The 24,292-nt window shown below is 40.4% G+C and overlaps 1 protein-coding gene across 4 annotated transcripts in view; it reads left to right on the top strand.

The window, feature by feature from the left end:
- Positions 1-24,292, top strand: part of LOC138165242 (leucine-rich repeat-containing protein 7) — a 601,375-nt gene that overhangs the window by 328,171 nt on the left and 248,912 nt on the right. For all 4 annotated transcript variants that reach the window (XM_069093366.1, XM_069093369.1, XM_069093367.1 and 1 more), the window contains one exon: positions 4,329-4,385. In XM_069093366.1, coding sequence (XP_068949467.1) covers positions 4,329-4,385 — 57 coding nt within the window. The remainder of the gene's footprint in view (positions 1-4,328; positions 4,386-24,292) is intronic.

The raw sequence follows: 24,292 nt of genomic DNA, 5'->3' as shown, positions 1-24,292 counted from the left end.
GAGAAAGAGAGAGAGAGAGAGAGAGAGAGAGAGAGAGAGAGAGAGAGGTAGATGGATACACATAGGTAGATAGCTGAGGTAGATGATTGTTTCAAGAATTAGAAAGACCAGGGGTGGCTAGGTGGTGCAGTAAATACAACACCAGCCCTGGAGTCAGGAAGATCTGAGTTCAAATCCAGCCTCAGACACAACACAAAACTAGCCATATGACCTTGGACAAGTCACTTAACCCCAATTGCCCTACCTTCACCCCTCAAAAAAGCAAAAAAAAATTAATAATTGGAAAGACCATAGAATTTTATGTTCAAATCAGGAAAAATTAATTAAGTACCTATATGTTAGACCTTATTGGGAACTAGGAAATATGAAAAAATCCCTCCCCTACAGAAGCTTCTTTTCCATAAGGGGATGCAGCATGTACAAACACTACTAAATCCCAAATATTTGCATTGTAAATAAAAGCACAGGAGGCAGGCAAGAGAAAAGTACTATGCCTGGGGAATGAGAAAGGCCTCCCTTAGGAGAAAGTGCTTGGGCCTCTGGCTGAGTGGCTTGAAGGGAAGGAGAGCGAGGGGTTACAGCATGAACACGGGAGTCAGTACAGTACAGGGCGAGAAAGAACTCATCTCAGAGGCAAACCTGGATGGCTTCACCCAGGAAGATGGCACCTGAAACAAGACCTGAAGGAATAAGATTCAAAGGCAGAAAGGGAAGGGGCACAATGGACTTCTGGGCAGATGCCCAGGAAAGGAGCGCCAAGTGCCAGCCCTGGATTAGAGTCAATATTATTTTGGGGTTTCCATTTGTCTTGTTCGCCAATGTTTGCCAGGCCAGGAGCAGGGACCTCAGGTGAAAGATTTAAAATAAAGACCATAGGAAAATATGAAAAGAATCCCTGGACCCCAAATAATAAAAAAGCTCGTATCTCACACACATAGACATGGAAAGCTGCGGTTATGTATATGAGGAATAGGAATGATAAGAACACTTCCCTGCGTAGAGCTCAAGGTATATACACACACGGAAATACGCAGATGACGTGAAATGTATTGCCTTATTATTAGAAATCACTTTCACATGCATTGCTTCATTTGAATTTATTTCATAAACAAAATAACCATCATCTTTTCTGGATAACATTAATGTTCTCTCACAATAGGAGGAGGTAGGGAAAACCTACTTTATTTTATCTTCATTTTTGTCCCTAAAGTCTGGACATGTAAGAAATATTACTATCTATGTATATTTTCAAGAAATGAAATGAATGAAATTTTTAACCTTTTATTTAATTAGCATAAATGAGATTTCATAGGAAGACATAGGAGACACATAGGAAATCTCATTAATTAATTAAATTAAGCTCATTTATATGGAAAATAGACCCCAATAGCTAATGAAAGCTTTTATTCCATATAACATTGTCATGGCTAAAATTTATGCTAATTAAATTGTAGCATTCAATGACATAGGACCAGAGGAGCCTAGATTTAAAATCAGATGGTATCTTAGTCACAAGCAAGTTCAACTCCCTTGTTTCACAGATTAAAAAACTAGAACCTAGAAAGGTTGTGATTTGCACATGGTAAGTAGCAGAGGCAAGATTTGAACCCATGCCTTCCTAGTTTTAAGTCTAGCAGTCTATCATCTCTTCCAAAAAGCAGAATTGGTGCTAAAATCTAGGTCTTCTGACACTAGTTCTACTGTGAAATCTGCTCATTGCAGGGTTGGAAGGTGTTTCCATACCGGTTGTGTCAGACTGAATGCCTTCCTTTTTATTATTAACCTGGCACTTGGGCTAAGGAGAGAGACATTTAGAACCGAAGTCTTATCTCCAAAGTTTTTCTGTTGAACCCAAAGTATTTCTGAAACATTGTCACACTTCTCCCATGAAGTTCTCTTCCAAAGTTCTACTATAGAACAGAAGCAGTCTAGAAGGTCTTCTCAGACCTCAAATCCATGCCGGACCATCACAGATCCAGCAAGAGAGAAAGGCTTTGGACACTGGCCTTTGGACCTTTTGCCCAAGGAGCAGCTTAGATCAGCTCTGAGACCCATCCCCGATGAGCTAATGGCGATGAAATTTCCAACCAGAGCAGCTCTCAAAGACCATCTGCTAAATTGGGAGAGTTATAATCTGAGTTGGTGGAGAGCAAGTTCTGCAGGGACAAAAATACCAAATCCTCAGTCACAAAGATCCATCTTTCTGTTAAATAGTTTAAAAATGTGGAAAGCAGATGAGGTTACATAAATGCTTTGGGAATGTCTTTTCCTAGTAGGGGGTCAAATCCACGAGGTATGAAAAAGTTTTGTTGAATAGGGGATCCAAAAACTATGATATAAAAAATGAAAGTGAACACTAGGAAGAAAGGACTTGAGGCCTAGAAAGGAGAGAATGGGGCCAGAAGGGCTGATGGTCAAAGGAAATCAATGCAGAAGGATGAAGACAAAAGCACACAAAGTAGGGCCAGAGGGAGAAGAGCTCGGAGAGTGGGGTCAGCCACTGTACCCAGCAGATGGTTAGGCAGCTTCTTGCGAAGTGGTTAGTGGAGAGATTTGTCAGGCCTGGACAGGCCAGATGAAGCCCCACACTGGAATCTGAACAAAGAGGCTAAAATCGTCCTTAATCCCGAATACAGACCAAGCAATAAATTCTTAATCAGAGGAGTCACAAAAGAAACAGTAGCTATCCATTCTTCCCCACACCCAAGCCAGCTTCTAATTGTTTAAAGTCAGCAAGGGGCAAACCTCTTCTGCCTGCCTGTGTCAGCTGACCTCAGGTCATAAAGAGAATGAACTAAACTAATCAGTTGGTGCTGGACAGACAGAACGATCACTTACTTGAATTTTTCACTTTATAATAATTATATCCATCAATAGACATTTGTTTTTTTTTATATTAAGCAATCGGGGTTAAGTAACTTGCTCAAGGTTACGTGGCCAGGTGTTTCTGGGTGTGGTGCTGAGTATCTGAGCCCAGATTTGATCCCCAGGTCATCCCAACATTGGGGCCAGTGTTCTTACTCGCTGTGCTACCTGGCCGCCCCTAGACATTTGTTAAGAGCCTGTGAGGTTCCAGGCTTTGCTCTAAGTCCAGGAAGATGCCAATAAAAAGAATGAAACAATATTCATTCTATCCTTCAGGTGGGTGGTTCAGTGGTTAGAGGGCTAGAACTGGAATAAGGGAGACCTTACTAGCTGTGTAACTCTGGGCATGTCACTTAACCTCTCTCTGCCTCCGTTTCCTCATCTATGAAATGGGAATAATAACAGCCCCTACCTCTCAGGATCAAAGGACATAGCAGTGCCATAGGAACACTTTCATCAGTATTACCTCTTTTTATCTCTGTTACTGACATCTCAAATTCGGCCTCACTTTATAATTATTTGTTTAAATCTTTCTTTGCCTGCTAGATGGTAAGCTCCCTACGGGCACCTGCCTTATCTTATTACCGCCCCATTTTGATTACTGTCTTTGTTTATTACTGTCTTTATTATCTCCCCATAGCACCTAGGTTCAGAGAAGCTTAAGTTGTTGAATGAATGAATGGGATTCTTGTCCCAAACACAGAAATCATGGACTTTGTGGGAAGGGAAGGGACAGACCTGTCATTTCATCAGTGAGCAAGCTCCAGTTTACCTTGAGCAGTATTACATAACCAATATAAGTCAAGGGTGAGACTTGAACCCACATATTCTTGAATCTGAAAACAGAGGCCACTTATCTCATAATCAAGATCTCATAATCTTGAAGGTTCATTTGACCATTCTAAATAAAATTTAGCTATTTCAAATGAGCTCACAGAGCAGTATCCCTTTGTAGATACAAAAGTGGGGAGGGGGAAGTTGGCTCATAAAAATGCATGAAATGTCATAGGTTCATAGATTAAGAGATCAATGGGACCTTAGAGGTGCTTAGTCCAACACATTCATTCTATGGATGAAGAAACTGAGGCCAAGGGGGCAAGGATCTGAACAGGATCTGAACCTGGGTCCTCTGACTCTGCATCCAGAGGAGCATAAAAAGAAGCCAGATTTGGGATATGAGCACTGGCTTAGGATGCCCTCCCATGCAATTTGCTACCTAGGTGTCCAGGACAAGGCAATCAAACTCTGGGGGTCTCAATTTCCTTTACAAAAGAAGTTAATAAGATTCTAGGCCCTACTATGGTAATGAGTCATGTTCCTTTTTATACCATATGTCAACATGGTACCGGTTTTCTTGGACATTTCTTTCTGGGCAATAAGGGGGTAAAAGACATTCATGTTGACTTCTAAACCACTTTGTCATAAGATTATATTAAGAAACAACTTTGTATCTCTTTCTGTAGACTTGTCAAATTGCGGATCTTGGAATTAAGAGAAAATCACTTGAAAACTCTACCAAAGTAAGTGAGCACATGTTTTGTTAAAGTCTGACTAGCAGTTTTCAAAGTTTTGTTTTCAAGTGATGGGAAAAATGACAATTTCTGTATGTGGAGGTTGTCACATTCTTTTTCTCTGTGCATTCAGCATGTGTGCTTCTAAGGGAAAGACTAGATTAGTTTTCCTAAAAAATGTCTACCTAGTCCCTTAGAAAAGTAGGCAGACTAGGTAGATGAAAATTGAGAATTGTCTTCGCCTTTCCAGCCAGGACAAGGGGAAAATGAATGAGTCTATTTTAGGTTCTTCATGGAGCAGTAGACCACCATGAGTTTTTCAGCCCTGATGCTTTATGTAGCCCTTGGACTATAATATGCCTGAATTTTTAAAAATAATAGTAAAAGCATCATTTTTCAAGAAAAACATCAAAATCCACCTCTATTTAAGCCCATATTTAAATAGAATCCCAGGGACGTTTAGCATAAGTTCTGTATTTACAAATATTTTCAAAATATCCCGTTACATATTATTTATTTAATGGAACCAAAAGAGTGTTTTGTTTTGCTTTTAAGAAATAGACACAGGGGTGGCTAGGTGGCACAGAGAATAGAGCACTGGCCCTGGAGTCAGGTTCAAATTTGGCCTCAGACACTTAATACTTACTAGCCATGTGACCTTGGGCAAGTCACTTAACCCCAACGGACTTCCCCCCTCCAAAAAGGAAAAAAAAAAAAGAAATAGACACATTGAAATCATAGATGATCTCTCCTTTATTAAAAGTTGAAATTTACCCTAAAACTTAACTTCTACATTTGTAAAAGTATAAACTTCTACAATGGTCTATAAGGAATAAATGAAAGCATTTCTTAAGCATATATGTGCAAAGCAGTGTGCTAAGCATTGGAGATACAAATGAAAAAAATAAGACCACCTCTCTCTCTCCCTCTCTGTCTCTCTGTCTCTGTCTCTGTTTCTTTTTCTCTCTATCCCTCTTTATCTCTTTCTCTGTCTGTCTCTGACTCTCTGTCTCTCTCTGTCTCCGTTTCTCTCTTTCTCTCTGCCTCTGTCTCTGTTTCTCTCTCTGTCTCTGTCTCTCTCTCCCTGTCTCTGTCTCTCTCTGTCTGTCTCTCTGTCTGTCTGTCTGTCTCTGTCAGTCCCTCTCTGTCTCTCTCTGTCTCTGTCTCTCTCTGTCTCTGTCTCTCTCTGTCTCTCTCTCTGTCTTCCTCTCTCTCACTCTCTCTCTCTCTCCCCCTCCCTCCTTTCCCCATCTCCCCCTCTCCCTCCCCCATCCCTCCCTCCCTCCCTCTGAGGTCCCATTTTAATAGAGGAGGCAAGACAGGGAAAGGCCCCATGAACCTTAGGGTACAAAAGCAAAGCAGATGCTAATATCTCTCCTTAAATGTCATTCCCATTTATAAGATCACATCAGTTTTTGATGTGGAATCATTGGATTCAGACAAGGACTTTGGTAGCACTAACTCTTCTTTCTAGGTCTTCAGTAGCTATGGTTGCCACACCTGCAGGAGAAGTTGGCACCTCCCCAGGGCTGCTTCCTAGGGTGATGGCTGCAGGCAATGGGTTAGAAGCCTTGATATTTCCCAAACTTTGGGGGTCAGAATTCTGGGCTGTTTCCGATGGGGTCTGAGGGTACATGGTGAGCTAGATGGGGGGGGGGGGGCGGTATGGACTATGATGGTTCCTGTGTCTGCCTCAGGACAGCTAGGCTGACTTGCAAACTCTGTGGGTAGCTCTTGGGTTAGCATTTGGTGGAAATGGTTGGCCCCTCATGAACAGGAGTGGTATCCACAGAAACTGACTGCGAAGGCCACACTGGAAGCAGATCCAGTTGTTTAGGGGATGCTGCCACTCCTGGGCCTTTCTGCCTGTTGGTGTCATTTGGGAAGAAGTAGTTGTTGATGGGAATGAGGAAAGCAGGCTCAGTTTATACAATTATAAGACAGGAGAACATTCCAAGCAAGAAAAGCAAAAATAAGTCACTAATTTCTGAAATTTGAGGAAAAAACAACTTGGGATGGGGGAAGGATTTGTTTTTCAGAATAAAATGGAAAGAACATGCATGTTATTCAGTTGATTTCTTGCTTGTGTTTCAAAACGTTTGATCATAAAATACGGTGATTCAAAAGGTAGCATGGCCCATTCCAGAAGAGGAGCAGCCCTCGAGATCTTTCCTCTTCATCACCCAAGCTGGGTTCTCATTTTATTTTTACATCTTCTCTAAACAGAACAGCCCCAGAATCATTGTTTTCTCACAGATGGGACAATAAAATATTTTCAAATATGTGATTTGCCTGTCAGTAATAAATACAAAACCCTGGACTTAATAGTTAGAGGCAGAGACAGGGGTAGACACAGGTCACACTCATGTATCAGTCTCCTGTGAATACAGTTACTGTCTGTGGTTCCATCTCTCGCTCTTTTCTGTGAATCTTTAAAAAAAAAGAAAAATGTCAGAGAAATAATTCTAGCCATGGGAGAAATGGTGCTGGCAATGTGAAGACATCTCTCTGCTTGACCTCGTCAGGAAATCGAAGACATGAAGAAGCCAAAGAGAGTGGTAAAGAGCCTTCTCTCCTTGATTTTCCATTAATGTGCACTCTAGTGCAGGAGAAAAAAAATGTCACATGGTTGTGGATCTTGGCTTATACCATTTCCATTTATACCATAAGATGATTAACACAACACCATGCCTAAGCTATGTTGTTTTTTCTGAAGAATGTGAGCATGGCTCCATAGTGAATTGAACTTCTGTAAATACTGTGCATACCGCCATGTTTGGGATTTAGAATTTTGTAACAATGTTCATAAAGGAGCAGTATACTTAGGGAAATATTTGTGGAAAAATATAACCTGATGTCTGTTCTCCTTGAGATATTTATGTTTTCTAAGTAAATGTGTTTTGTTTTGCTAGTGGGAGGGGTTTTTGGTAAGTTAGAGTTAAAACACTGAAGATATAAGAGGGAAGTTAAGTGTAGGAAGTAATATGCTTATTTTTTGTCCCTGTAGAAAGAGAACCAAAGAAAAAAGACTTGTTTTTTTTTTAATGACTCTGGAGTATGTTTTCATGAGCTCTTTTCATTATATAGGGTTAGTTTGGGTCTCCATTTCCTAGAACAATGTTTTGTATATAGTGAGTGTTTAATAAATGCCTGTCAGATTGTATTGGATAGCTTCTTAATCACTATTCAATGTATCATTGACTTAGCTGCATTTTCTAGCAATCTTTCTTCCTCTTTTGTGTCCTATGGTTTTCAAGGAAAATCAAAGTAGAAATGATTGGGAAAAGCACAGTATTGTGCACAATGACGGATCCAGGGCCTACGGTGAATTCCTACTGGCTCTATGACTCTGAACAAGAAGGAACTTTCTTCATTAGGTGGACTTGGAGTCAGGAAGAACTGAGTTCAAATTCTGACTCAAAGCACCCCAGCTGTGGGACGCTGGACATCACTAAATCTTTGTTGTTGTTGAGTCGTTTCAGTCATGTCAAATTCTTCATGACCCATTTGAGGTTTTCTTGGCAAAGATACTGGCATGATTTGCCATTTCTTCTCCAGCTACAGTTGAGGAAACTGAGGTAAACAGAGTTAAGTTATTAGCCCAGGGTCACACAGCTAATAAGTGTCTGAGGCAATATTTGGACTCAGTTCCTCCTGACTCCATGGTCAGCGCTCTATTCACTGTGCCACCGAGCTGCACACTAAATCTTGCTGGACCTCAACTTCTTCCTCAGTAAAATGAGATTGATAATAGCACCTATCTTATAGGTCATTGTGGATCAAAGGAAATGCCATGCAAAGTGCTTTGTAAATCTCAAAGCACTATCTACATACTAGTTATCATCATTAATACTTAACCTCTCAGTGCCCAGAAAACTCTTAATTGAAGAGCAATTGGTGATCTTGTTTAGAAGAGAATTTTTTCTAGGGAAGTCCTATATACACATCGATGACATAACATAAGGTTTGGGGAGTTTTTTGTTTTGGGGGGGTTTTTTGCTTTTTTTTTGGAGGGTAATTTGGGGTTAAGTTACTTGCCCAAGGTCGCATGACTAGTTTTTGTGTTAAGTATGTGAGGCCGGATTTGAATCAGTTCCTCCTGACTCCAGAGCTGGTGCTCTATTCACTGTGCCACCTAGCCGCCCCAGGGAGTTTGTTTTTTAATGATGTCATGGAATATAGATGACAGAGGAGAGAGAGGTAGCCTTGGACCTGCCTTGGACCTGCCAGCTATGATCCATCCTGGGCAGGTCACTCATGCCTTTCTGAACCTCAAGCTTCTCTCACAACTCACCCCCTAAATCATGCTCCATACTCTCCGACAGAGGGCTCACACCAGGAATTCTCCATCTTGACAAAATTGTAGCTTCTTTCTATTGTCATATATTACAGATATGTTCCTGAGTGTGTAAGCATGTTTGAATTAAAGTTATTGAGACGATGAATTTGTGATAAGCCATTCTAAGGGCATTCCCAACCCAAATTAATGTAATCAAAGAAGCTCCAGACAATTCTTTTTGATCAAATCAATCAAAAATACAAATTAGGTGTGAACAACTCATTCAGATTGGTAGGAATAAAGTACTTTCATCATTAGATAAAGTCAGAAATGTAATGAGATTGGTTGAAAGAATCAGACACATTTCTGAGCTTGCTTATATTATAGTCAGATGGTTCAAAAATCTTCATGTTTCTGGCAAGAGATTCTAGCAATGAGCCAGCCTAGTGGTGGTGATTGAGGGAATCTCCTTGGGGGGAGGGGGGCGAGGAGGGCAGGGATTGGGGGATTATTCTCTGCCTACCACCACAATTGACAACAGGAGAGGAGACTGTTGTGACTTTGAAAAAGCAGGACTATTTGGACTTCCTATTGACACTAGTAGCAGTGCCCCAAAAGCAGCAGTGGTTGATGGCAGGATCTGCCATGGCAGGGCAGTAGAGGGGGAGGAGAGAGGAGGGGAGTTGAGAGATGCAGGGTTCATGAACAAACAGTACAGGAAATCCCCAAAGCCTCAAGGTTTCTCCTAGTACCCTGAAGAGAAATGTCATCGGCAGCCCTCTGGAAACCCAACCAGGAAATGTGAGTGGGAGTTGGGGAGAGTGAGCCCAGAGGGCATGCTACATAATGAATCATTTCAAATTGTGGGTCAGCACAAAATCCCATCTCCCATACTGAAACGCAGCTTTCAGCAGCTCATTCTTAGTAATGTATTACTGCTCTCAATATGAAATCGAGATCACATGCCCCTAGCCTGCCTCACCTGAGGACCAGAAATGAGGGGTGGCAGGAAAGGAGACTGCTTGCTGGATGAGAAGTCAGCAGGGAGTGATTTATACCCAGATAATTGAGGACTTGTATGCAGATACTGAAGATGTAGAAATCGTAGGGCTTGTGGAGTGGGCTGCTGGATGGGGTACTTAGTGTTTGTTGATCAAATGGATGGTATGCTGGACTCTATTCAGAAAGACCCACGTTTGTAACCCCTTTTCCCCCATCAAGTTACTGGCTGTGCAACCTTAGGCACTTTCACTTAGCCTTGATGACCCTGAAGGAAGTGCCTAGGATTTATTCACTAAGTCACAGACTGGTTGAAATCTGGGATCTTTGGAGGGGCTTCTCCACCCTAGTAAAGTCCCAACTCTTTCACATCATGTATAAAAATTAAGACAAGAAAAGGGAGGAATCTATGGATTTAAGAAATGGGCATTTGAAAGTATCTCCTCCAAGAGATCTGAAGCAACTGATAGCTCATTGTTTTGTTGTTTGCATAAGAGGGAGCCAGAAGTCACCAGACATTTGTTAAGTTTCTTCTTCGTAGCCAGGAGCTGTGGAAACTGCACTGAGGAGCAGGAACAAAGAAGCCAGGGAACATTTCCTTCCTCAGAACATCTTTGCCTCAGAATTCTTATGCCAAGGTAGAAACGGAAAGGGGGCAGAAGGATTCCTTTGTCTAGTTTGACACAGTAACTAACCCCTTGGTAGTTGATGGGCTGGGATAGTGGTCACAGTTCAGCCTCACCTCCATGGGCAGTCCTTGTTAGCACTGGGTGCTAACTGGATGCCCATGTTAGCAATGATAGAATCAGGCTGTCCAAGTCATGGCCATTTCTACCAGATGTGTGGAGGCTTTCTTATGTTCTAAAGTTAATCCCCCACCTTGTGCATAAATAATGCATGCTATAGTCATGCTAGAACATTTGCCTCCTGTTTTTATCTCCTGTCATGTCAGTGTTGAAGGTTCTCTTATACATGATGAATCCATGAAACCTGAATATAAAGAAGAAAATTGTAGGTTAAATTAATGTTACCAATGGCACTGATTTTAAAGAGTCTTTTCTTAGTCAAAGACTCAGGTCTGGAAGGAGCCTCAAAGATCATATACAGCCAAGGTAGGAAAAACTGCCATGTTTGTGCTTTAAAGGGAAAAAAAGGGTAAGGCTGAGAGAGAAGAGAACATCAGCCTGCTACGGTCTCCTTAGCAGACTGCGGGTGTACATGAACAAAATCGATAAGACAAATGGTCTGTTAGGTTGTAGCAATGGGTACATGCAAGGGAGCGTGGAGGATGATGTCCAACTGGATAGAACCCAGAGGTAGCTCAAGGGTGCTCATCAAGAGCATGAATGCAGGGACCCAAGGATGGCACCAATGGGAAGAGTTAGCCCTATGTGCTCCCATCGTTTGCCAAAGTCTCTTCCAGTCTTTGAAACCTTGTTTCACTTCATATTCAGCTTTAGAACTGACGGCTTTCAATGTGCATGCATGTGAGCTATATTACAACTATGGTGGATCTGACTGCCCTTCAGCCCACATTACCAAGTCTTGTTCTTCCTGCCTCTATGTCTCTCATGCGTGTCCCATTCTTTCCATTCACGCAGCCACGGGTTTAGCTCAGATTCCCATGACCTATCTCCCAGACTATGTAATGGGCTTCTAATGGGCACCCCCTGCCACAAACCTCTCCCAATTCCAGCCCATCCTCGTATCAATGAAAATGGATTGCAGTTAATGATAACTAGCTAACGTTAGGGCAGCTAGGTGCAGCACCAGTCACGGAGTGAGGAGGACCCAAGTTCAAATCCAGCCTCAGACATGACACTTACTTGTTGTATGATCCTGGGCAAGTCATTTAACATGAATTGCCTCACCAAAAAAAAAAAAAAGAAAAGAAAAGAAAAGAAAAAAACTAGCCTTGATAGAGCACATTAGGACATTTATAACATGCTTTAAATGTTTTCTCAGGGTGGCTAAGTGGCACAGTAAGTAAAGCGCCGGCCCCTGAGTCAGGAGGACTGGAGTTTGGTTCTGGCCTCAGACACTTAACACCCACACAAAAAACCTAGCCATGTAATCTTGGGCAAGTTGCTTAACCCCAATTGCCTTCCAAAAGGCAAAAAATATATATGTTTTCTCACTTGGTTCTCATGACAACCCTAAAAGATGGGTATCAACATTACCACCATTTTATAGATGAAGAAACTGAAGTGGAGAAAAGTGAAGGTTTGCCCAGGGTTCTGTACATTTCTACTCCCTCCTTGGACAGTTCAGATGAAAGTGATGCTCAAGCCCTGCCTCCTGCTCTGCTCCCCTTTTACCTTGTCTGGAGAATGCTCTGCCTGCCACTCTGATCATATAAAACAAGGAACCCCATCTTCTCTCTTTCTTCTTTGTTTCTTCCCTTTCCTCTCCTTAAAAGATCATCCAAACATATGAAAACCAACCTCAAGGTCTCTGTCTTAGTTCACTCTTTATGTGACCCCTGACAGACGGCATTGAGGTTTGGGGTGATCCCCAGTTTGGATGTAAATGCTTCTGCCTTACTAGATCTTGGAGTCCTCTCCTGTATCTGCCTTTGGGGTTTTCTTGACCCCCTTCATTGCATTTCAAAGTTCCTACTCATCTCATATCTTTTCATCAGGAATGTTAAAAAATCCTCTATTTCATTAAAAACCTATTTTTCTCCTGTGGGATTACTCAGCTTTCTTGGTTTTAAAACTCTAATTTTTGCCTTTTAGAATATTGTATTCCAATAATCCAATTATACAACTTGGACTGCTTCTTTATAATAGGGGCTGCTAAATCTTGGGTGATCCAGCTATGGGCCCTCCATAGTTGAACTCTTGACCTGTTTGTTCTGGATTTGGGGTACAACCTTCCTGGAAGTTTTCATTTTGGAATTTCTCTGGGGTTATCTCTTTTTTCTGAGCTTTTCCCCCTGATTTGAGTCTAAGGGACACAACTGTAGGCTTACCCCTAGTTGTAATTCCCATCTCCTTATGCTGGCCCCAGTCCATGTGAGATAACTGAAAGATTCTGAAAGTTTGAAATAACAGAACTGTAGAGCTCCCTTTGGCCTGAGCTCCCTGCCCTTGTCACTCAGCGGCAGACCCCAGACTAAGTAGGGGAGTGAGTCTAATACCCCACATAGTTCTAGCTTCTTGCCCAGTTCACAGCCTTAGACCAATGACCTCTCTTTAACCTAGTCACTACTGCACACCTATCTCCAAGATCTGGAGATTCTGGTCCCCTTCTCAGTCCTTACTGGATCTCTAGTCCAGCTCTGGGATACTGCTGACAAGACTGACTTGGGTTCCTGTCCCTGTCCCCTGAAGCCCTTATCCTAACTAAATTTGACAGTCTTCCCCTAGCACAGAGCCACAGGCCCCAATTCAGTAATTATACTGAAAGACTCCTGGGGGCATCATCTTCCTGTCTAGAACTGTCCCTAATGCCCACAGACCTATGTCTGTCCCCAGCCTGGAAAAATTACTTAGTTTTCTCCTTTTCTTCTTGTATTTTCTGATTGTTTCCTGGTCTGAAACAATTTCTAGGCTTTTCTTGGAAGAATCATATGGGGAAAACTGGTCTGGTCTATACTGTTTCCTGACATTCCACCATATTTTCTAGTTCCTCCACAGAACTGAGAAGTTGTCTATCATGACTTCCTGGGGAGAAAAAATATATTCAGGCTCTTTTATTTGGTCATGATTTTCATGAGTAAAACTCTCTCTCCTTGATCTATTTTCTAGGTCAGTTGTTGGTAATACAATATATGCTACATTTTCTTTTATTTTTTTGCCTTATTTCTTGTTCTTTCATGGTATTATTGTCTATTTCACTTTGAAGGAGTTTATTTTGGGGGTAAGATTTTGTACTATTAAGGCTAAGATTTAGTTTATTCTTTTTCCAAGTCTTTTCCTCTAAGTCTCCCATTTCTTTCTCAATTCTTTTCTCTAGTGGTCTCATTTCATTATAATAACATTTTTAGCTCTTAATGAAATTCTTCCAGGAATTTTTACTAACCTTGTGTCCAGTCTGCATTTTTCTCTCTGGCTTTACTTGTAAGTAATTTGGAATCATTTTCTTCTAGGTTTGTATCTTGGGCATCCGTCACACAGCTTGTCATGATAAGAGACTTTTATTTTAATCCTTCTTCTAGACTGAATTGGAACTTTGTGTTAGGTCCAGTCTCTGGGCACTTCTGGTAGGATCATTATGACTTTGTGTGATCCTGGTTTATCTAGGTTCTCTCTCCAAATTCAGCATTCTTCAACTCTCTATACAGCATGCATACTCCCACAACATCCTACAAAACAAATAGAGAAGAAATAAATCCAGATTTGCAGTCAATTGTTCTTTCTTCATTAAGGCACTTCGAAAGTTTCCAAAAATTTCAAAAATGTGGGGGAGGGGTTAATTTGTTTCTTAGTATTCAGTGATGCTTTCTTATGCCAGTTGACTCCTCATTCATTACTGTCAAAGGATCACAAAAATAATTATACTTACATGGCATTGTAAGGTCTGTAAAGCACTTTAAAAATATGGTTTTGTCCTCACCACAACCTTGAAAAGTAAGTTTTATTATTATTCCCATTTTATAGATGAGGAAACCAGGGCTGAGGAGATTAAGGAATTTGCCCAGGGTCATATAATAAGTGCCTGAGGCTGAATTTGAACTCAAGTCTTCCTGTCTCCAGGTCCAGTGCTCTAGGTGCTCTCTGAGTCAGCCTTCTCTCCCAACCTTTTAAGCCTTTTCAATCAGCACATGTTTGGTAATGTTCTATCTTGTGATTGGATCGAAATATGTCACATATAATGTCATGCTTTACCTAATTCACCATAGCCCCAACAATGGAGAACTTTTATTAAGTACTATTTGGTACTCATACTGGTTTATAATGTATGATACTATAGATTCTTTTAATTATAAACTGTTTTGTCCATAATTACCAGAATTTTTTTGGCTCTTTCCCATCAGTGGAGTTAATGATGCTTATATTTTTTTTTTCATATTTTTCATCCTCCTATGGTCTATTCCACTAAATACCACCTTTGAAGCCCACCTGAGCTCTCTATCACCTCTGTCATGCCCTACTGTGCTGTGTTTATTCTTCTCTCATTCCAACCTTTGTACCTTCAGACACCACTGCCCTCCTTTTTTGCCACTTTTGGGGGTCATTATGATGACTGGGAGCCAAACTAGACCAATGACTGGGAAGGCAGCTGTCATCACCAAACCCACAGCATGGTCCTGCATCAGGCAAAGCTGCTCTAAATCCTAGATGACTTTGTGCTCAATGTACCAAGCCCCAATTTACTACAAGGCTTCCTCAACCATCTACATCAGAAAAACAAGCAGAGGAGAAAAACGCACATTGGTCCAACTGTAGTATAGCACTGGAGGCACAGTCCCTGAAGTCACTTCACAGTTATGCATTTATGAGGCATTTCTTGGACGCGTGCAGCAGATAAAACCTTACGACTGGATGAAATGGTGTGAGGTGATCCTATGAGATCCCACTGGGGAATATCTACTCCTCTTTCACTGACCCCATATTGTACATTGTAACAAATGCTCCTCTTTTGTGTAACCATATTCTCCCAGTAATAATCTATGAGTGTGCATCATGGAATACCATGACTATGGACAAGTCAAGCTTGCTGGTGGCCCATAGAGCAATAGAAAGATGCATAGTAGATTACTCCTTGCTATCAATGATGGCTTGTACATAAAAGAATTACATAAAGAGGCATCATCGGGGACATGGGTGAATGGAAAAGGAGAGAAGTTGGTCATGGAGCAAGAATAAGAAACAATCATTGTTCCTCAGTCATCAAACCTGAGGGCTGCACTATTTTTGTCTGAATCTGTAACTTATTTAATTGGTGGAGAGAGCTCCAAGGTGAGGACATTCCCTCTTCCCATGAGGGTTGGCACCTTTTCTGCAGCTTACACCCTTAGAGAGCTGTCTAGGGTGCTGAGAGGTTCAATGACTTTCCTAGGGTCACTCCGTGTGTCAGGGGCATAAACTCATCCCAGATCATCCTGAGTCCAAAACCAGCTGTCTATATGCTATACCACATTATACCATTACAGCAATAATATTAAAAGAACCACTTCTCTTCCAATGGATCAGTGGAATCTGATGTAGAATACTGGATTTTGAATCAGGAAGACCTGAATTCAAGTCTCCCCTCAGATTACTAACTATGAGGCTAAAAGTAAACCCATTCACCTCTCTGAGGATCACTTTCTTCATTTATAAATTAAGATAGCAATAATCCTTTTAATTAGTGCTTTCCTCATTTTGTTATTATGAGGATTAAAAGAGATATGATTAAAGCATTCCCTGAATCTCCCAACCCCAAAATGCTTCCTGACATGACTCTGAGGCAGCTAAAGAAAGGTGCACACCCAAACCCTATATTGTAGGCAAATTTGAATTTGAGGATTACAGATTTAGAAGTCAAAGAAGCCTTAGAGGTCCTCTGGCCAACACACCAATTTTACAGGTAGAGAAACTGAGTCCCAGAGCAGTCAAATTACTTTCCCAGCATCATACATACCGGAAGTATTTGAGGTAGATACAATCACAGGTTTTCCTGACTCCTATCCCAATATTCAATCCACTATACCACACTGCTTCATATGAAAGAGCCCTTCTCAGCATTGATGAAGTCCCCATAATCATGAGATCACAGATCCACTAAATAAGATATTTGTTGCTATTGCTGTATCTGATTTTGTTAAGAAAATACCTGAGGAGAAAAACCATAGTATTAGGAACAAGATGAAACCTTAATTATGGCCTACTTCAGTCTCCTCACTTTTTATACGAGCAAGCCGAGGGCCAGTGAGTAATTGGGCTGCCCAACAACAGAAAACATTATTTCCTGGCTATTGAAAGTGGAAAAAGCAGGTTCCCCTCTCACTGATAATTCTCCAGCCAACATTCCAGCTTTGGAAACACTGGTCATATCTGATGGAGAGAGTATGATTGTTCAGGAAGGGGATGAACCAGAACTCCTCTGAAGCCCCTTTCAATTCTGAGATTCAGTGATTCTGGAGACTCAGGGCCTCCAGCTCCCAGTCCGGTGCAGCTGCAGATCCACCCTACTCCCTTGTTAAAAGAATCCTTTCTTGGTATTTCTGTTAGATCAACAAGATAGGCTAAAGAAAAGCACTTTCTGGGTTTGAGTGTGGTTTTTGATTGGCAATTAGCTTTCTGCTGTCTTTGTGTTTATAATCACACACACACACACACACACACATATATACACACACACACAAATATACTTATATACATATATACACACACACATATATATGTGCATATATACATAAACATATTTTCTCAGGTTGCCATTTCATCATTTGAGTTTACACTGTATGCCAGAATGATGTATTAATATGACCACAGAAACAGTGAGAGAGCACATAAAGTGGGACTTGCCCAATGTCACACAAAAAAGTATCTGAGACAATTCAAATTCCCATTTTCCCAAGGACTCTATTCACTGCTCTGCTTTGCTAATCACTTGTTTATGTCTTTTACTGTTTAAAATCCTGCTACCGTAAGGACTCAAGTTTTAAACTAAACACCTTTTTAAATTTATAGTCACGATTCCTTAGTTTTCCACTGCATGCTGACATTTTTAAAGGATTTATGCATCTGAGTTCACATTTACAACCTCCTAATAATGATTTAACATTCTTTCTAGTTACAAAATGAGCTTTATAATTTTATGAGCAATGTTCTTTGAAATGAAATTAATTAGTGACTTGGGCTGCTGTGGCCATTAGGAAATATTTGATGTTTAGAGTTGTATTGTGTGCAAAAAAAAATGCTATCCAGAGCATTCTGTATCCAACAAATTTATTGTTAGGAAAGTTAGAAATGTATTCTCTGTATATACAGACAATTTCCAATGCAACTTTAGATGAATGGATTCTTTTAACGGTTTTAAATAAATTAAAACTTATATTAGGCCCATTGTGCCATTTATTAATATAAAGTACAATTTCCAAATTAAATAGCATTCAAAAAATTAAACACTTGTTCTTTCATTGGGTTTGTATCATTTTTAAAATGTTACAGATGATTTTCATTTAAAAAAGACAAATTAGTTATTAAAGGTAAAGAACAGAATATGGAAGGACGTGCCATCGTAGCATCCATCTATGGGGATAGAAATCTTTTCCAACAATATTTATATAATACAATAATTATACAGTTCATACAAAATTTACACAATTCTTTTTTTTGGTTTTTTGGAGGGCAATTGGGTTTAAGTGACTTGCCCAAAGTCACACGGCTAAGTAAGTGTGCCAAGTGTCTGAGGCCAGATTTGAACTCAGGTCCTCCTGACTCCAAGGCTGGTGCTCTATTCACTGTGCCACCTAGCCACCCCAATTTATACAGTTCTTGTATAACTATACAGAGTTATAGAGGAGCATTTTCTAACCAAATTCTGTATCTAAGAATTCATCTGTGTTACTACAGCAGTGTGACCAACATATCATAAAGAATGGGTTTGTACCCAGCCCAGTACCGGGCATTTCCTTTTGCCTAGTGAACACAATGTTTCCCGTATGAAAACACAGTAGTAATAGAAACTGTACACAACTTAAATATATTCAAAAGATTAATGGAAGAAAGGGTTGGGGGAAGATTAACCTCAAATATTAGGGTCAAAATTATTTCACCCCAGGTACTTCATGAAGCAAGATAAAAGAGAAAATGTACCTCTTGTATGAACTCCCATATGTTTGACCACCTGAGCTCCTGGACTCTGGACTGATTTTAAAACAAGCTTGCCCTTCAAGTTGATCCTTCAAGTGTCACATTTTTAATCCATAAAGATCTTGGATGCATAACTTTTTCCTTGGCCCTCTGCAAATCCAGGAATGAAGAATGCTAGTCCCACTGTACTCTTCCTTTTAAGCTATTTTTAGAGTATTGTGTTCAGAGGGATAACAATCTGGAGAGTAACCTGAAAGCAGGCACAGTGGTGAGAAGAGGGACATTATGCTTGTGATTGAGTTCTGAAAGGAAGAGGGATTGTTAGGCTTCTTCTGCATAATCCCAGAGGTCAGAGCTAGGAGCAAATGGATGGAAGTCTGGAGGAGGCCAATAGGACTTGATGTCAGAAAAACAAGTCCTAACAATTGAAGCAGCTGGAGAGGAATGCACCGGCTCGTTAGTTAGTTGGTCCTTAGAGGACTCCAAGCAGCGTCCGGATGACCACTTGTCAGGTGTGCCGGAATGAGGACAACGTGACTGCTGAAATCTCCTCCAGTTCTCAAATGTTGTGATTCTCTGATTCTGCCAAGTGAATATGAAGTCATCCTACAATGCTATTTTATTGTCAATGTCTAAATCTCATTCACTACCATTGACAAAATGATCCATTATTTGGAAGTTCATTATTTGAGAATCAGACTTGTTGTTTCTTTTTCTTCTCACTTTGAAAGACTATCCTTCTATTCCACTGTTTATTAGTCCTAGCTACAAGTCATGGTGATGGGACAGTGAAGAAAAGGAGTTATGCTGTAGATGGAGGCTGCTATGGTGGGAAAGGCACTGGCTCAGCTATTAGGAGGTCTGGGTTCAAATTCTTCCTCTGATGCTCACTACCTTCATGGCCTTGGGCCCTCATTTCTTCATCTATGAAATACAGTGCTTTGAAAATTAGTCTCTGATGTCCATTTCAGCTCTAGCCCTATAATCCTATAACCCTATTTCATGGGATAAATTCCCTTCACCTATGGTGTAGCTATCTTTTATTAACAAAAGAATTGAGAAGTGACTTTTGTTATCAATACTGAATGAAGTAAGATGATCACTTTCTATAACTTATCTGTAAGAGAGAAACTCAAATATAGATTTATCATCTTTCAGCTATTTGAAGAGAGCTACAATAAATGAGGCCAAGTATTGAAGATAACTCTTATTGTTAGGAATTTTCTTTTCTTTACATTGACCCAAAGTCAACTTCTTGCATTTGCAGTTTCTACCCATTCCTCCAAATGCTGTCCTCTGGGGCAAAGTAGGACAAATTTAATCCCTCCTACACATGAGGAGGCTTGAAATACTTATTGCTATCATGCTCTTCCTAAGAGAATTTATTCTAAAGAAACACCAAGGTATTTATTTCTGGGGAATTGTGAAATGTTATAGCTTCACTGGTGTTGCCAAAGGTGACTGTAAGGTAACCAAAACTTTGCGAGATTGTCTCAGTAGGACAGTCCTAGCTGTCCTACACAGACAGTGTAGCTGGGGTGAAGCTACTGGCCACTGGCCACTCTGACCTTGATAAGGCTGGTCCTCAAATGGCAATGAATTGCTAAACCACTCCTCAAAAACTTTCTGGAGTCCTAGGGCAGGACACACTTTGTCCTTTTCCAGTCTAGTCTTGAAAACCAGAGAATCACCACCATGACCCTAGCATTGGTGAGAGCACCATCGTCACCTAAATCTGAATTCAGGTCTATATGGTCAGTGTTATGCTCAGTTCCCCTCTCATGTTCATCCCACATAACCAACCTATCACTAACTCTTCTTCTTTCAAACATTTTTCACTTAGATCCCCTTCTTTCCTCTGACATTGATGTCCCCTTGGTGCACACCCTCATCACTTCCCACCTGGGCTGTCACAACAGCTGCTGGGGGTCTCCCTTCCTTGTCTTTCCCCTCCCCAGTCTCTCTTCCACTCCACTGCTAAAGTGATCTTCCTACAGCACTTGCCTGTCTAACAACCTCAATGGTTCTGTTACCCCCAGGATGAAAGAGAAAATTCTCCATTTGTCATTAAAGCTTTTCATGTATCTACCCCTTCCTGCCTGTCTAGCCTTCTTATGCTTTACTCTAGGATCTAGAGACTCTGACCCACTCACTCTGCATCATGCCTGACCTTGTCTCCCATCTCTGGATCTTCCGCAGACTGTCCCTCATACTTGAAATCCTCAGTCCCCTAACTTTTGCCTCCTGTCTTCCCAGGCTTCCTTTCAGACTCAACTCAAACCCAACACTTCAACTGAGGCCTCTCTTGGTCCTCTTTGATTCTGGACCTTTCCCTCTCAAGTTATCACCTATTTACACTGAATATATCTTCTAGATACATCCTTATCCAGAGGTTGTCCCCCCATTAGAATATGAGTTCCTTGCCTTTCTCTGTATCCTAAGTGCTTGTCACAGTGCCTGGTATATAGTAAGTGCTTAATCTGTGCTTGTTTACTGTCTGCCTGACTGATTAGGGGAGAGTTAAGAGGAATATCTTGCTAAAAGGGAATCCAAGTCACTTAGTCATCTCCGAAGCCCAAAGGCAAGTAAAGTAGACTCATTATATTGCTTATATCAGGGGATTGGATGAATTTTAGAGGTATGAGATTTTAGACTGATTGGTTTCTATCAGACACTCTTTACATAGTCACTGTGCCTCAGAAGACATTTAATTTAGGAATATATCAGAAACTTGGTTATGATGAGCACCATTATTATCATGGAGTTCTGTTCTACTGGACTTGCCATTAGGAAATTAGTGCAAAACATTTTTCTTCTAAAGATGTTGGCTCGTAGAATAAATGTTTGCACTTGAAATATGTAGACGATTAAGGGAAGAAACTTTGTGAGATATCCTATCCCAGGGCAAAGGTCAGAGGGAAATGAGAGAGAATGCAAGCATGCTGTAGAGGAAAGAATGTGGAATTTGAAGTCAGAGCTTAAAACCTGTGTGATCTTAAACAAATCATTTAACTTGTCTGGACCACAGTTCCTTCATCTGTGAGGCAGAGGGATTAAAGGAGATGACCTCTAACATCCGTTCCAGCTTGAAATCTATGATTGTACAAAATCTTGGCCAAAAAGGGTATGAGAAAAGTACATTAATTTGCATTGGAATCAAAGAACCAACAAGCCTTAGTTAAACATCCTTTATGTGCTGGGTAGACTTGCACTAGGTGTTAAAGAGATGAAGGTAATATTGAAAAAGTTCCTGCCCACAAGGAGCTTACATTCTAATGGGGGAGACATATATGCATATATTGTACACATACACACACACATGCACACACCTGCAAAAATATGTACCTCTTTTATTCATCAACTGTTGCTGTTGTTCAGTTATTGCCCAACCCTTCATGACCCCGTTTGTGATTTTCTTGGCAAAGGTACTAGAGTGGTTTGCCATTTCCTTCTCCATTTATTCATCATTGCAGACCTAGAATTTATGCTTCCGTTGAGATTTAATAAATCACTGACATGACTAAAAGAAAAAGCAATATGTGCTCACTATTGAATATCATGATTAATCATTCAAAATTAGTTTGTGAATGAGATTTACTACTCTGCAATATCTGGATGAGTTTGTGTTTAATGTTCAAGTGTTATTTCTCAGTGTTTTTCATCATATTTTAATCATGGACATTTATAGAAAGCTTTAAAGTTGTTGGGGTTTTTTAGTATTTTCTATACACAATCTCATTTGTTCTTTCTTATTACTCTTTGAAATAAGTATGAAAGATATTACAAAGAACATTTTACAGATGAGGAAATCAAGGCTCAGAGAGGCGAAGGCAATCACCAGGAGTTAAGGGACACATCCAGTAAGTGTCAAGATAAAGTCTCAAACTCGGGGTTCCTGGATGCCAAGGCATCCCTTGCTTGCAAACTCCCAACACTCTACCACGCTACCTTCTCATTCCATTAATTATTTTTTCCCAAGAAGGAACAAGCTAACATTGCTCTTCTCTTTTAAAATTTTTTTATTGAATTTCTTCTTTGAATAATATTTTTGTTCTTCCCCAATTACATGTAAAAGCAATTTTGACATTCTTTTTTTTATTATTTTGAGTTCCAAATCTTTTCTCTCTCTCTTTCCCTCCCCATTCCACTCCCTGAGATGGTTAAAATAAAATTGATACAGATTAAACACGTGCAATCATGCAAAACATATCTCCACATTACTCATGTTGTAAAAGAAAACACAAAGCAAAAAAAAAAACCCTACCATAAAAAAATAAAATAAAGTAACAGAATGTTTCAATCCATATTCAGACTCCATCAGTTCTTTCTCTGGAGGTGGATAGCATTTTTTCATCATGAGTTTTTTGTGATTGTCTTGCATCATTGTATTGCTGAGAATAGCTAAGTCGTTCACAGTTGTTCACTGTGTAATATTTGCTATTACTGTGTATAATATTTGCTTGGTCCTCTCCATTCATTTTGCATCAGTTCATGTAAGTCTTCGCAGGTTTTTCTGAAATCAACTTGCTTGTCATTTCTTATGGCACAATAATATTCCATTACAATTACATACCACAGTTTGTTCAGCCATTCCCCAATTGACATTATCCCTTCTATTTCTAACTATTTGCCTCCACAAAAAAAAAGAGCTGCTAAAAAATATTTTTGTACAAATAGGTTCTTTTCTCTTTTTCATCTCTTTGGGATACATACCTTGTAGTGGTATAGTTGGATCAAAAGTAATGCACATTTTTATAGCCCTTTGGGCATAATTCTAATAGAGAATATTACAAGATCTGAAATGGATAATTTTGATTATATTAAATTTAAAAGTTTTTGCACAAAGAAAACCAATGCCACCAAGACTAGAGGAAAGAAGAAAACAGGAAGAAAAAAATTACACCGTGTCTCTTATAAAGGTCTCATTTCTCATATATAGAGAGAACTAAGTCCAATTTATAAGAACACAATTCATTCTCCAATTAATAAATGATCAAGAGATATTAACAGACAATTTTCAGATGAAGAAGTTAAAACACACACAACACAGACATATTACTAATGGTGAAAGCAAAAAAAGTGATTTCAGGACAAATGTCCTGTGATTTAAAGAGTTGTCCAGCCACCAAGAGGTTAAGTCCTTTGCCAGGGGTGGTCAGCAATTATTATCATAACAGGCTATCCTCCAAATGAAGAGACATTGCAATCTTCTATTGACTTTAGGCACGGACTTGCTGTCTGGAAAGCCTGGGTTCCCATCCTGGCTCTGAAATTTACCAACTGTGGGACCCTGGGCAAGTCATAGAAGCATAGGCACCAGCTAGTCTGATTCTCTCATTATACATATGAGGAAACTGAGGCCCAGAGAGATATTTGGCTTTCACTAGAATGTGATACCAGGCCCTGTGACTTTCACTCCAGTGCTGCTTTCTCCATAAGGCCATGCTTAACCTCTATGTAATTCTGTGACCCTGCGCAAGTCACTTCACCCTGTTTGTCTCAGTGTCCTCATCTGTAAAATGAGCTGGAGAAGATAATGGGAAACCACTCCAGCAAAGATGCCAAGAAAACCCTACATGGGGCCATGAAGAGTCAGACATGGCTGAAACGACAGCGCCACAACAACCCCCACCCACCCACCCTGGGACAGTGGTGTCACACTCAAATGGAAATGGGACCACTGAACCATACCTGAGCATCCCTGTGAATGCAGATTGTCTTAGAAAACCCATATTAACATCATCCATGTCCATGTTTTGCATGACTGCCTGTATAATTGAAATCATATAGTTTGCTTTCTCAATAGAGAGTGGAGGGGAAGGAGAAAACATTTTAAGCTGACTCTTGCCCATATCTCATAGGTGGGCTGTGATCTGATGTGGTAGAAGGCA

This window comes from Petaurus breviceps, unplaced genomic scaffold, assembly GCF_028583685.1.
Source record: "Petaurus breviceps papuanus isolate PSGF00001 unplaced genomic scaffold, PetGlider_PUasm1.0 208, whole genome shotgun sequence".
NCBI lineage: Eukaryota > Metazoa > Chordata > Mammalia > Diprotodontia > Petauridae > Petaurus > Petaurus breviceps.
The sequence above is the reverse complement of the archived record's forward strand: the minus strand, read 5'-3'. Positions and strand labels throughout refer to the sequence as shown.